General features: G+C 43.9%; 2 protein-coding genes across 7 annotated transcripts in view; both read left to right on the top strand.

Annotated features, from left to right (window-relative positions):
- DHRSX (dehydrogenase/reductase X-linked) overlaps positions 1–14,911 on the top strand; it is a 202,580-nt gene that overhangs the window by 40,311 nt on the left and 147,358 nt on the right. Inside the window, exon 1 of one of the 2 annotated variants that reach the window (XM_015625572.3) lies at positions 782–984. The exons of the other annotated variant lie outside the window; for it this stretch is intronic. Coding sequence (XP_015481058.1) covers positions 873–984 — 112 coding nt within the window. The 5' untranslated portion in view covers positions 782–872. Of the gene's footprint in view, positions 1–781; positions 985–14,911 lie in introns of those variants that run through there. 2 annotated transcript variants of the gene reach the window in all.
- ZBED1 (zinc finger BED-type containing 1) lies at positions 897–12,910 on the top strand. Of its 5 annotated transcripts, XM_033513813.1 has the most exons (3): positions 1,519–1,673; positions 7,164–7,254; positions 7,896–12,910. In XM_033513813.1, the coding sequence occupies exon 3, from the start codon at positions 7,947–7,949 to the stop codon at positions 10,032–10,034; it is 2,088 nt and encodes a 695-aa protein (XP_033369704.1). In that variant the 5' UTR covers positions 1,519–1,673; positions 7,164–7,254; positions 7,896–7,946; the 3' UTR covers positions 10,035–12,910. The 5 variants fall into 5 exon arrangements, with proteins under 5 accessions (XP_015481013.1, XP_033369704.1, XP_015481032.1 ...); XM_015625527.1 differs by lacking the exons at positions 1,519–1,673; positions 7,164–7,254 and adding an exon at positions 897–984; XM_015625546.2 differs by lacking the exon at positions 7,164–7,254.

Below are 14,911 nucleotides of genomic sequence, written 5' to 3'. Positions count from 1 at the left end.
GACAGGACCCACATTTCTGTCCTGAGTACTCAAACTAAGTTCTCAAACTAAACTGTTTTTCAAACAGAAAACTAACGAAACTTTCGAGTTATAGCATGCGATATACCAGTTATCATTGACAAGAAGGTATTCATCAGACAGGTGTAAAATTCTGGCTCCTGAGGTAGGAAGGCTCCGTACTCTGAACTACATTCGGAGAAATCGGTACCTGCAACTGAGACTTCGAGAGGGGTGAGCCTGAGGGATACCCGAGGTGACGGGGCCCTGCCCAGACCCAGCGATGCCGTGGGAATCCGCAGAAGCCCCTCATTTGTGCCAGAGTGAAGGGAAATGGTGACACAACCCGATGAGCGCTTTCAGACACGGGATCCTGAAACAACGCCGGGTGCCCCACTCCGCCTAGGCACCGACTGCTCCTAGCTGTCACAGACCTGGAAGCAGGAGTCTCTGCGCCCCAACCCCGGCGGCCTCCCCGGGCGGGTTGTCACGCCGCCGCCCCCGCCTCCCCCCTCGCTGCTGGGTCGCGCACGCCGCCCCTCTCCGTCTCCCCCTGCCCAGCTGCTCGGCCGTCCCGGCGGGGGCTGAGCCGCCGCGTCGTCGCTGCTACCGCCGCCGCCGAGGCCGGTCCGCCCGCCGCCGCCCCTTCCCTTCCCTTCCCCCGCCACCGCACATGCCCAGAAGGGCGGGAGCCGCGGCGAGCCCGGGCGCTGCGGTGACAGCGGCGGCGCTTTCCCTTCCGTGGGTGGGTGGGGGCCGCGCCGCGCCCCCTGGCCCGGCCCGGCCCGGCGGAAACAGCGCGCCGGCCGCCTGCTCGCCCAGTGCCTTCCCCGCCGCGCCCCGAGCCCGCTGCCGCCGCGGGGCGGGAGGCGGCCATGTCGCTATTGTCTGCGCTGGTGCCCTTGCTCCGGGTGTACTGCATCGGCCTCCGCGTCATCCTGCACCAGCTGCGCCGCCGCTTCCAGCCGCGCTGCGCCCCGGCCTCAGGTGAGCACCGCAGCTGGCGCCGCGGGGCGGGGCGGGGCAGCTCCGGGCCGGGGGGCGGCAGCCCCCGCCGCGGAGAGGGGAAAGTTTGCCGCGCCTCCCCTCACCCACCACGGGCAGGCGGCAGTTCCGGGGCCCTGGGGCCGACACCGCGCGGCCCAGCCGGGAGCGGCCGGACAGTGAAGGGAAGGGAAGAACAGGGCAGCCACGACCTTGGCTATAACGCGGGGTGCCCGGGCCGTGCCGCATCTCCCGCAGCGGGGCAGGGGCTGAGGCACCGCGGTGGCCCCAGCACGGGCGCCGCCGCCGGACTCCCCCCCTGCTTCCCTTCGCCGGCCGAGCAGGACCCCCCGCCTTCCCGAGGGCAGCGGTCCCGGGGGGGCTGCGACTGGCGGGGCGCCCTGCCCCTCCCCGCCGCACCCCGCCCTCGCTCCCGGCACCAGGCCCCGGCCCCACCGCCCCGTCCGGCCCCCGGGCCGCGGCCGCCCCGGACGCGAAGCGGGGCGGGGCGGGGGGCCGGGCCCGGGACGGGCGCCTGGCTGCACGCCGGCCTGACTTGTGGCCTCGGGAGGCGGCGTGGGGGCTCCGTGGGTCGGGGGTCCCCGCTTCTCCTCTTCCTCTCTTTGGCTCTCTGACAGTGTCTCCTGAGACCTCGGCTCAGAGCCGCGCGGGCGCTCCCTCCCTCAGCCCAGGTAGGTGCTTGGAAGGCGGGTAGCGGCGGGCAGCCTTCCCCGACCCGGGCGCTCCTGCCACCGCCGCCCGCTGTGCCACCACCCCACCAGGACCGCCGCTTTCGGCTTCCCTGTCCCGGCTGCTTCAGGAGGGGAACATACCTGTACTCCGAAGCTTAGTATTTGATACCGTCTGACAGTCGCTGATAGCCTTTAAGCTGACAAGTGAGTGACACTTGTAGTTTTTTCTAAGGGACTTCAGGTTGGTTAGTCGTGGATTTGAGAAGTTAGGTTTTTGCACTTTTCTGATTTGGATCAACAGCGTGATAAGTGCTGACTTAGGGGAAACTTTGAGTTTGTCAGAAAAAGAATGATCTGCTTACATTACTCTTGAAAAGTAAAATGTTTCTAAACTTACAGACTTAGAGTAAACTGAGTTTGGGCAGATGTTATCGTCAGAGCTGACCATATAGCTGCATTGATGTCCATGCCTTTAACTTTTGCTCTTTATCAGCAAGTGAGCCTTTGTGGTCCTGTCGATAGTTTCAACCAGAGGAACAGTAAAAAAAAGTAATATTGCGAGGGCCTAGTGTTTCAGTAAGGAGTTCAGGCAGATGAGAACATTGGTATAGAGAGTATCTGAAGTACTAGGAAGGTGATGGAAGAAGTACACCACACATTAGGAGCTTATTTGTTCATTTTATCACATGTCGCATCCCTGGGTAGTGTTTTGTCTACTTTTTTTTTCATTCCCGATTCTTCTGCTGGGATTCCTTTTCTCATTCTCAAAAGGCAGCAACGAAACCCTCAAACAAATGAGAGGACCCTGGTGACAAAAATGGCAGATGTGCATATGGTTTGAAGTCATCTGAGCGTTTTTCTAGCATTAGCGTTTCTTGGCAGAGGAAATTTGGGTATTTTGCCTAGGGTGTGTAACACTTTCCAGATCTTTTTTCGAACCACAGAGAAACAGCATGACGAAAGTGTGACCCCGTGTTTTGTTGCACTGTGCTCTTTGCTGCTATTGAAAAAAAAAAGTGTTGAATTTGGAAATGCCAGAGAAAGGCAATAAAGATCCAACCTAGGAAATGTCACTTGCCTAAGTGGGAACAAGGCAGATTTGACAGATGTGAAAAGTTTTCTTTGAGCCCTGACTTGGGATGTTTTTTTTCCAAGGGCAAGTGGTTTCTTCCTCAGCTAGTTGTTTGTCCGCAGTTCCCTCTTGGCAGTTACCTGCTGCCTTGTTTTCACTCGCTGGGTCCAGCTGTTGTTTAAAGTGATTCACCTTAACAACTGGAACCCTTTTCCCCAGCTGAACCTGCTTTCCATTATTAACTTCAAAATAGTGATGTCAGTGCAACAAAAAGCAAAACTCTTGTTATAACAAATTTGAATCAGTAAACTACAGTTCCTGTAAGAAAACTCTGAGTAGCTTTTTCAGATGGTAATCTAGAGAGGTGTGTATGTTTAAAATTTTCTGTATCTTTTTGAGGGGTTGTCCGTAGCTCTCAAAAATGAAGGCATTTTATTGTCAGAGTGTCTTCCTGGGATGAGCTTGGAGTGGCAAAGGGGAGCTGGGAAGGACAGGACAGGGAGACAGAGATAACCGTTCTTCTGATCTTGGCTTCCTTGGCCCCAGTTTCCATCTCAGAGTTCCCACTCTCTGTGCAGCAGAACTGCAGATCTCTCTTGGAAGATTTAAAAAAGAGAGATGTCTGCTGGCTTGTCCTTTAGCTCTGTGGGTGAGTGAAAGGTCTCAGTGCAGCCCTTCTGCCTCTTCATTTTCCAAGAAAAACTTGGTTTCTTACCCTTGTTGTGAAGAAGTGCTCAGGAATTTAATCCAAGTAAACAAAACTAGTTTCACTTTTATTTTTCCTTACTCTAACTTAAGAATTGCGTGCTCTTGGCACGTGTTCTTTTAAAAGTAACCCATGTATTCTTTCACATCCTACTAGAGTTATTCTGCTTTTTCTTGATGGAATTCAAGACTTTTTTTGGGGAAAGAGTTTGAGGTCTGAAATCTAGGTTCAGTACAAAAACTTGGTAATTGTTTTGCATTGCAAGCTGAAAAAATGGTAACATTCTCTATTCAAGTGAATATCCCCCACTTCAACACAGAGTAGGGAAGTTCACTTGAAATTCTGATCTTGAAGCTCAGGGAAGGAAAATACAGAGCTGAAACTACATACAGGGTGTGCAGTCAGCAATTGCTTCACTAACTAAAATCAACATAGAAGAAAGTGCAGAAATAAAGGGGAACTTCAGTTTAACTTAAAAATATTTCTTCAAGTACTAATTGCATAAACAGTATAACTGCTAATATATAGTTTTATTGTTCAGTGGTTTAAATTATTAATAATTTTCTTAGAAATTACTGCTTGGACTTCTTTGCAGTGCTTAATCTTGATTAATTGGAAGGAGGAAAAAAGCCCTGCATGACTAAAGTTCTTGATTAAAACAGTTTTTTAAAAACACAAATCTAATCAGTGGATTGATAAAAGATAAACTAATATTAATTGTGACACCAGGATATTACCAGTGGAAATGTGATCACCAAAAGTCATCCTACTGATAAGAAAAATGGTTCATATAATTAAAATCTTCTCAGGGAATTTATTTGGCATCTTCCTCCTGCATTTTTTCTTCTACTGTACATATTTAATTGAAATTTGGTAGGGGAAACCTAAATCCTGAGTGTTATGTAGTACTTTTGAAGTCTTTGTAGTTAAACTTGGAACCTGTAATGCCTGTAATGTGTAGAAAACTGTATCGGAAGATAATGGTTATGTGGATTAAGTTAAAGAGACCTTAAAGGTGACTCCTGTTCTTTTTAAAAGTGGTTGAAATTTCATACTTTTTTTTATTTCCTCAATTTTTAGTTATTCAATGTCCTCATTTGTACCAAGTTTCTTTACAGTTAATTGTGAAATGTTGATTTAGGATCATGCGTCTCTTAATTTTGATTCATATTTTGAGGACTCTTTATAGGAGCAAAGCATAGTGAGACCACTTCCTGCTCTAAGCCGTGTGAGATCCAGGTTGTAAATCATCCAGAGGTGGGTAGAGAACTGACCAAGTAGGAAGGATTGATGGCAGGCAAAAATGCAGTTGCATCAAGCAGTTAAACCCTCTCCCCACGCATGCCCCTATAAATGTTGTTAAGTTAGTTTCAGGATGAGGAATCACTTGCTTTATGGTTGCCCCTCTGCTGACTGAGGCAGAGGCTGTGGGACGAGGATACTCACAGGGTACCATTGCTGTGCATGCACAGGGAGGCAGAGCTAAGGTTGTAGGGTGTCTGCACTCCCCACATTTTCTCACATCCCCATGCTTGGTCTCACAATCCAAGTGACTGTCATGCTGGTTTCGAAGCAATTTTGAAGCTGAGCCCTGCCTGCAAGAGTAGCATGGCTGTGCTCCACGACACAAGTCAATGCTAGCATTAATATTTTAGCCCAAGGCCTGCCCTGGAGAGGGAAGTCATGGGTTTGTGTTAGGAGAATGAGACAGGGGGTCTGAGAAGTGTGAGGAGACAGCACAGCCTGCCTCAAGAACAGCAGGGATGAGGTGCTAGAAAGTCTGGACTCTTCCTCCTCCTGTGGCAGCAGAGTTCACTGCAAAGCCCACAGAGCTGATCCTCTCTGCCAGCTCTTAGAAGCCTTGGTCCCAGTACTGGTGATGTTGGCCAGCTGCATGGAGGAGGCAAGGGAAAGAAACAGCAGCTTCTCCAGAGGTGCTCTCCTCTGTGGGTGGGAATTCAGCATTGCTGTTGATTTTGCCAGGACTAGACTATGAACACTGTTCCACTGAAAGTGGAAAAGTTTGCCTCTTCTTGAAGTAAAATGAGAGGTGTGGGGTTTTTGATTTGTGTTTGTAATACCAGTTATGCTGTATAACACTTGATGAGAGGCAGGGATGATGGGAAGTTTATTCTTGAGCTTTTACTAAAGGCTGTATTGTACTGGCATATCCTTAGCTGTGGCAATGCTACTCTGGGCCACTATTGCCAAGTGCCTGATATATCACAAAATGAAAGCAAAGCTGTGACATACATAAGAATGAAGAGTGGGGTGAGTCTGTAACACTCCCATAAATCTGAAATAACTTCTACTTTGTCAATTGGTGATGAACTTTTTATGATCTGAGGTGTGTCATACTAATTTTAAATATTAAAGATGCATCAACTCTTTTATTTCAGTGCCTTCCTCTTTACTTTCAGGAATTGCCAGGTAACTGCAGAGGGAACTATAAGATTTAATGAAATGCCATGACCCTCTGTGCTTCCAGGTGACACCATGTTGTGGATTGAAACAGAGGAGTCTAAAAGCTATGATAATATGTATCGATATGATATGTCAGTGCACTATCTGATGGCATGGCAGGGTTACTTCATTACACATTACACCACTTGCTCTTTCAAAATCATCAGTTTTTGTGGGATTGCATACCTTGGTGCTGTTGATATGCACATGTTTGGAATTAGGCAGCATTACCATGTTGAATCAATAGTTTATCCTGGCAACTTAAAGGCACAGAATGAATCACAGTAGAAGGCATGCTAGTAGGCAGAACATTGCCCCTCCCTCAGGAAAAAATGCGAAGTGTCTACACCCAGAAGTAAATCTTAAGAACAAATCCAGTAAAATGCTTGCCCTGCATCTCTCATTCTGCTTCTAAACCAACAGCTGTGTTTAGATAAGTATGTTTAGTATTGGTTAACCTGTCTTTGGTTTTCCATTCAAGACATTCAGAAAATGTTGCAAAATACCAGCTGTAGTTCAGAGAGAAAACTGTCTTTCCTTGTGAATATTCACCAACAGCAGAAAGCACCCCAGAGAAGCTTGCACATGTACTTTTTTGGTTTTTTTTTTAAATATTCCCTTGCAGCAATATGAAAAAGTCAGTTCTTCCTGCCCTAACCAGCCAGTCTTACCACCTGAGGGTTTCTGGGCTTGGACACAGGTGCAGCTCCTGAAGAGCAGAGAAGTAGCAATGCTGTTGTTTTCAGTCTAATGCTCCTCCTGTTCCTCTCCTGTTCTCTTTCTCTGGATTTTTGTGAAGGGGGCTGCATCCATGTCTAACTAATATCTTCCTTCTCCTTCCCAATGCTCCCCAAGGCCCTGGAAAAGGGCTTGTTACTGTCATGGTGATATGGAAGAAAGAGAGGTGTCAGGGTGCAGCTGTACTGTGCTATGACTTGGCTTTTTGGTGTAGTGAGATCAGCTCTGGTGGGTGCCAGCTGCCAGCACCGTTCACAGAGGCACTGTAGGCCTCAAGTAGCACTTGCATGTGCCTGCGCAAGAAGTGTTTTCCTGTGCAGATATCAAGGTACAGATTGCCAACTTGCCTTAACACCACACTCATCTCTAGTGTCATCCCCTCCCAAAGGCTTCCTTCTGTAGCCTTTTGAAGAAAATACAGCAAAATTATTTTCCAGCTGATGTGGATAATAACATTTATTAGTGCTTCCCTGTCTGCTTTTCCTGTAATTATAATACACTGTTATTCCAGGAACCATGGTTGTGAACTAGTACTTCAGGAGATGCCTTTGATTCCAGAAAGAGGATGGGATAGGTGTCAGACACGTATTGTTTATCTGCATGTAGGTTCAAGCTTGTTTACCTTATATTTCAGTCAAAAAACATCTTTACATTTGAGAGGAGCAGATTATTGCCATAATTTGCATCACAGATTCTTTATTATGTTGTTTTGTTTTGTTTTTTTTTAAAGCAAAAGCTGGAATGGTTAGATCAAACTAACAAAACTACTTTCAAAATAAACAAATAAGAAAACCTTTGCTCCTTCAGTATCAGGTTTCAATTGGAATAAATGTTAACAGCAAAGTTCAGTAATTCTTAGGCAAGAGGATGTTGGTCTAGTTCTAACTAAAGAGGTAGGAAAATGCTATAGCATATGACCAATTTTTGTGACAGTAATTTATCAAGTCTGCGGTGGTGGTTACACTTTCTTTACCCAGAATTAGGAAATTCCAGAAAAAAATATTTACTCGGATCTTCTAGCTCAGTTTCGCAGAATAATGGGCTGTATTAAAACATCTTTTAATTTCTCATAATCCAGTGGGCTTCTTGTAGGTCATAATTCCTGAAAATTTCATCTTTAAATTTGCAAATATAATTAGTGAGTAGGTTTCTTGATACTTTCACAGAAACGCTGATTTCACGTAGTTGAGTGTGGTCAAACTTGTGCTTTCTCATTGTATCTTTATCTTACTGCCTTTATCAGGTACTCATTAATGAGTGAAGGATCAAAAGGTGGGACGGTGGCCAAGAAGCAATGGAGAATAAAAGTTTAGAAGGTTCCCCATCTGACCTAAAGTTAGTGGCTCATCCGAGAGCAAAGAGTAAAGTGTGGAAGTACTTTGGGTTTGATACCAATGCGGAAGGATGCATATTACAGTGGAAGAAGATCTACTGCCGTATTTGCATGGCACAGATTGCCTATTCAGGAAACACGTCCAACCTTTCCTACCACCTTGAGAAAAATCACCCCGATGAATTCTGTGAGTTTGTGAAAAGTAACACTGAGCAAATGAGGGAAGCCTTTGCCACAGCATTTTCAAAAATCAAGCCGGAGTCATCACAGCAGGTTGTTCAAGATAGCCTCATTATGAAGACCTACCAGAACTATGAAAACAAAAAACATCAGGAACTAACATCTGCAGTCATCAGCTTAATTTGCGAGGGCATGTATCCAGCCTCCATCGTTGATGAACCTACCTTCAAGGCCCTCTTGAGAACAGCGGACCCCAGGTATGAACTTCCGAGCCGGAAGTACTTCTGTACAAAAGCGATTCCTGAAAAGTACAGTGCTATTAGAGAAATTGTGCTGAAGGAGCTGACTGAGGTTCTGTGGTGTGGCATATCCACAGACATGTGGAGGAGTGAAAACCAGAACAGGTCGTATGTAACCGTGGCGGTTCACTTTCTCAGCAGCAGTCCTGCCAACTGCCTGGCTGTGAACTCACGGTGTTTGAAAACTTTTGAAGTACCAGAGGATAACACTGCAGAGACCATTACACGAGTCCTTTATGAAACATTTATTGAGTGGGGGATCAATACAAAAGTGTTTGGTGCTACAACAGATTACAGTAAAGACATTGTAAAAGCTTGCTCTCTCCTAGATATTCCCGTACAGATGCCTTGTTTGGGCCACACTTTCAATGCAGGAATACAACAAGCTTTTCAGCTCCCCAAACTCTGCAACCTTCTTGCCAGGTGCCGAAAGCTGGTGGAGTATTTTCAGCAGTCTACGGTTGCAATGTACATGCTGAGCGAAAAGCAGAAGCAGCAGAATATTCTCCACTGCATGCTGGTAAGTGACCGTGTTTCCTGGTGGGGAAGCACGCTCGCTATGCTGCAGCGCCTCAAGGAGCAGCAGTTTGTCATTGCGGCTGTTCTGGTGGAGGACAGCAACAACCACCACCTCATGCTGGAATCCAGTGAGTGGAATACAATCGAAGGGCTGGTGGAGCTGCTCCAGCCTTTCAAGCAGGTTGCAGAGATGATGTCTGCTTCCAAGTACCCGACGATAAGCATGGTGAAACCACTTCTCCATATGCTTCTGAATACAACTCTGAACATCAAAGAGAATGATTTGAAAGAAATCAGCATGGCAAAGGAGGTGATTGCTAAAGAGTTGTCAACCACCTACCAGCACACACCTGAGATAGACATGTTTCTCAATGTTGCAACTTTCTTGGATCCCCGCTACAAGAAACTGCCTTTTCTTTCAGCCTTTGAGAGGCAGCAGGTGGAAAACAGAGTGGTGGAAGAAGCAAAAAGCCTGCTGGAGAAAGTAAAAGAAAATAGCTTTAGAACTGAGGAGAAATTCTTCACTGTTTCAGAAGAGCCCCCTATGAAAAAAATCATCATCTCCTCTACTCCTCCTCCTACTAGTGTCATCAACAACATGCTCGCAGAGATCTTTTGCCAGACAGGAGGCGTGGAAGACCAGGAGGAATGGCATGCTCAAATCGTTGAGGAGCTGAGCAACTTCAAGTCACAAAAGGTCCTTGGTTTGAATGAAGACCCGTTGAAGTGGTGGTCTGACAGACTAGCACTGTTTCCAGTTTTACCAAAGGTTCTTCAAAAATACTGGTGTATTCTGGCCACGAGGGTCTTCCCTGAACGCCTTTTTGGTTCTTCTGCTAATGTTGTGAGTGCAAAGAGAAACCGGTTGGCCCCAGCTCATGTGGATGAGCAGATCTTTTTGTATGAGAACAGTCGCAATGGGTCTGAGGCAGAACCGGAGGACGAAGATGAAGGAGAGTGGGGTTTGGAACAGGAACAGATTTTTAATTTAAATGACTCGGTAAACATAAACAATAATTTCTTTAATATTCGAGACAGTGGGTTTGTTTAACAGGACTGCTGCGGTACATTTAATGACAAAGAAAAGAGGTATTTGTCTTAAGTTACCAAAAATTCTTCTGTTTTATGCTATGAATGCTGTAAATATTGAACAGTTGTAACAAACTTGATTTAGCTTCCATTGTCTGTGTTTCTCCCACTGTCTTAAAACATGAATGACTTGTGATCAAACAGCACTGAAATTAATGAGGAAATAAATTCTACAAAGACCGTGGTTTCTGACTGTGGCCCAGATTTCAGAAAGCACTTATCCATGTGCTTCCTTTCCACTTGTTTCATTAGGAGACAAACACATGCTTATGTGCTTTCTATCATAAAATTATTTTCCTGAGTTAGGACCTTGAGGAAGTTTTTAAAATTTATGCCTCCATTTGTAAATCCTGTGTGACTCAGGATGATAGCTTTAAATTTTGGATTTTAAAATGTTTTTTAAAATCCATAGATCTGAGCAGTGAATATTTTTAGAATATATTGTTGGTATGGAATGAAAAAAATCTCGAGCCTGATTTTCACTACCTCATGTCTTAGGTCTGGTCTATGCTAGAAAAGTTCAGCTGGTATAATTCTGTTGGTTAGGAGACTGATGTGTTATTATTTTAACTGATACTGTGCTGGCATAGGCTGTAGTGTGGATGCATTTATACCAGGATAATTTATTTTCCTTTCCAGTGCTGTGTAAATGGTATGAACACTTAAACTGGTATTACTGTGTCCACATTAGTCCAGTTTTACCATTTAACTGCAGCTAAATGGCAAAATTGGTTTATTGTTTGTTTTGCTTTGTGTCTAAGCAAGCCCTGATTGTAGTCTCTTGTGCTTTTGCAAAGTGGGAACCAAGTGTGGGGTTGAGACAGTGTTGTGTTACCTTGACCTTGTGCTGATGCCATGTGGTATGTAGCAGTCAAGGCATCAGCACTTTGGTTAAGGGACAGGGGGAAGGAGAGGGCAGGGAGACGTCTACAGGCCACGGGTCTAACGGTTTGTCTGTGTTATAAAATCCTTAACCTCTTCATTTAATGGGGTCTTTGCCCAGGGTAGCTAGAATATTTTGTTGGCAAGAAAAGCAAAATAAAAAGCTTTAATATTATGTAAATATATTTAAAAGAAGGGGACCCCTCCATTTTTTCTGATGTATTTAGTGAATCTTTAAAATTGTTTTTTGTTATGTTAGCACTTAACAACATTTTCACCTGTCTCTTTTCGATTCAGTTTGTAGAGTGGACTTTGGTCCTTTCCAGTCTAATGTTTGAGTACTGTTTCTGATTAGTTGTGTATTGTAACTGCTCCCTTTGTGTCTCCAAGCATAAGTTTTTTAAGCCCTTTTGAGAACTTGACAAACAAGGAGAAAGAAAGGAAACCAACCTGAGACACGCGCACCCCCCCCACCCCGCATCTCTTGTGAAATACTGCAGTCAAACATGATCAGAGTTCACGCTAGACACAAAGTTGGATGCACCACATTTTTTTTCTGAGATGCTGTGGAGGACTCTTGGCATTTTCCAATTACAATCAAGGTTTGCTTGGGGTTTTATTTCTGTTACTGGTGTCTCACCCCCCCACCTCTGTGTTAAGTCTACAACTATGTTGAGCAATATCTGTCTGTTACTCTTCTGGAGGAAGAAAGTTGAGGTTTTTTCACACTGTGGCACCCATGGACATTGGGTTGTAAAAAGGGCACAGACAGCAGGAACATACAGAAATGAGAATGGCAATGGAATTGAATCTATTGCCAAACTGTTTGTTTATGGTTTGGTTTAATTGCTTTTGAAGTTTGAGGCCTCTGTGTTCTTTGTAGGTGGTGGGAAGGGATGGGTGAGTGAGGAGGAAGAACAGAGGTTAGGCTGAAGGAACAGTGAAGTAAGTAATTGCAACTACATAAACAGAATTTTTTAAGCCTGGGAAAAATACAGTCACCAGATGGTGTAGCCTGTATTTGGCTGTTAGTAAGCCTGGGGTTTCACTTTCCAGCCTCCTGAAAACTAATTTGCACTTGTACACTCACTGTGCATCCTATTGAATGTTGCTATTCTCGATGTCCACTGAAGAGGTGTTATGTTTTCCAAGGTGAAAAACATAGGCTTGGCCTAAAATCCCACAAGTGTGTGGGCTATCTGTGAGGGCAACAAAATCAAATTATGGAAGGGAGCGAGATACCTGAGCTCCTGTGACACCCAGGAAGAGCTCTTGCTTTTTATGGTCATCAGTTGCATCAGCTGTTACCACCACTGCAAGCCCTCCTTCCAGGACCTACAGAAAATCTGCTGGATCTTATCTTATATAATTGAGCATACATACATGAGCATAATTTAAAGCTGTGCCCTCACAATCTAGGCAAAGCTCAGAGCACACTTGGTCTGCACTTGGCCTTCCCCTGTTGGCAGTATCCATCTTCATCCTCCTAGGGCTGAACGTAAACAGTGATGCTTACAAGCAGTTTTACTGAGATCAGTGCAATGCACTACTCTCTTCCTTCCAGCTTATTTTTATTTTTTGGTATCCAAAATAAAATTGTAGTCGGTTCAATTGATGTGTCTCAGCATTCTTTTAAAAAAAGGAGAAGAAAAAGAGAAAAAAAAAAAGAGCAAAACCATTGTTAGTCTTAATCCATTGTCTGTGAGATTTTTTTTATTTAATGTTCTAAGCCTGGAATATTGTTAAATAAACCAGAAAAATAAGTTAGTTACTAGATTATTTGTCTGATGTGTGGTCATATCTGCAGCACTTTATGACTTTGAACTCTTCCACGACAGGGGGAGGTTGTATTCTAAGGATTTAAAGCTATGCATTTATTTTCCTTTTGATCCTGTAAGTTATTTTTTAAAAATGCTGTACAAATCTTTTGGATTAAAAAAAAATGAGGATGAAAAATGTTGGAAGTTTAGATGGTTTCTCTCACTTAAATACGCGTGGTGTTTTTCATTTATTGACAAGATTTTCTGTTGTTAGTTGGGTGGAGAAGGAAAATTGAAGAGCTGTTTTAAATATTGCTACAACTTGAGTTAACCCTGGTGTTACTGCCAAGGGTGGGCCCAGAACGCATTTCCTAATAACGCTATTAAGTCAACTTTATGTTTGTGTTTCTTGACAGCTACTTTGAATCCATGGCCTAACCTTTCCTTTTCTCTTCAGTACAGCAGAGACATCTTTTTGGAGGGGCAATAGAAGAACAAACTTCAGCTTTTGAGTACTTTCATGCTAAAAAAAGTGAATTTTTGAACAGGCTGTCAAAGAATGTACTCTGTGTCAAAAGAAGAATTGCCTTTATCACCAACTAGCTGTTGCCAAATCAGGATTAAAATTTAGTGGGCTAGGTGAGGTTTATTGGAGTAACAATATAACTAAAGGGAGTTTTGTGTACCTGACCAACCTCCCTCTGCCATCAGGGATTATGTGAAGACAAAGAGAAAAGCTTGAATCATGCTGAAGTTGAAAAGGTGAATTTTTCCAGCAAACAATGTCTGAAGTGCTTTCATTTAAAGGAGGGCAATAAAGTTCTGTATTATTTATGGAAAGGGTGTATTGTTTTAAGTTTCTAATGCAGCAGTCTATTAGATTAATTTCAAGCATTTTCTTTTACTGATGTCATGGTGTCCAATTAGATTTATAGGCATATTTGTAAGCAGGCAGGAATATTAAAAGCAAAAGAAACACAAATTGGTTGTTTGTAATATTTTATAGGATTTCTGAAAACTTAAAAGTGACATGTGGTTCTTGATTTTTATCCTTTTCACATGAGAGCTTAAAAAGAAGGGGCCGCCTGAGGACATCATTTCTGAAGGAGGGGAAGTGCATGGGTATGAACACAGAAGTAGTGTATTTTACATATTCCATGACAACTAGGGAAAGGAAACTTTATGCTAGAAAAATTACATTTTAGTCTCTGTACACTGTCTTCCACTTATGGTAGTCTCCATTTCTGAAGATCTGGTGATCCTGGTTCTGGTGGCGTTATCTAGTCTAGACTGCCTTTTTAGCTCTGCTGAAAGGATTCTCAAGGTCTCTTAAGTTTTATGGTTTGTTTTTTTTCCTTTGGACCATACTAAACGGTTTGTCTTGCCTTATCTCCTACAAATTAATGTTCTGCTTAATTCAAAACATTTTTATGAGACATAGGGAAATTATGGAAATTGGTTTTGCTTTTTTAGTAACATTTGGTGCTGTAGAGAGCATTTAAAGATACAGCTTCATTTTATGTCTGCCTTAAGAGCACATCAGCAAAGCATGTCTTAATGATACTATTTAAACTGTAATTTCAAAATATCTCTGCAGTTGCAGTTTATAATGCTGTTGTTATTAAGTAGAAAAGAGTTTCCTTTAGATAGAACAATAAAAATCAATTTCATATATTTTTACTGTTATTGCAGTCCCTTTCACTGCCCCTGCAGTTAGGGCCACAAAGGAATGGAGTTTAGCATTAAAAAAATGGAAAAAAATTAAATAGTTGCAGCAACTATTTTCAAATAAGAGTCCTTCAGAACTTGGAATTGTTAAAATATTAAGATATTTTGAGCATTTCTGCTGGCATTTCCACACTGAGTGGTATTGATTTCTCTTGCTGCCAAAAGATCACAAAAGTGGTGCTTGCCACCTGCAGTGCTTTGAAATGGTGATCAGATGTAACTTTTTTCAGAGGTTTTGAAAAGACTATTACCTGTTGCACACGTGTGCTGATTTCCTTGCATCATGATTTCTTATTTCCAGTGATCTTAGTTTACCAAATCCTCTCTCCTGTCTTCTCTCCCTGACCCTGCCTGGGCAGAATGCTGGGAAGCAGTAGGAGGAGAACTCCAGCTTCTCTCTTCTCTTAGAGACTACTTTGAGACCAGATAAAATTCAGTTTAAAAAGAGTTTAAACTAGGTTCTTATTCC

This window comes from Parus major, chromosome 1 (genome assembly GCF_001522545.3).
Source record: "Parus major isolate Abel chromosome 1, Parus_major1.1, whole genome shotgun sequence".
NCBI classification, from domain to species: domain Eukaryota; kingdom Metazoa; phylum Chordata; class Aves; order Passeriformes; family Paridae; genus Parus; species Parus major.
Note: the sequence above shows the minus strand (reverse complement) of the source record. Positions and strands in the feature narration are given on the sequence as shown.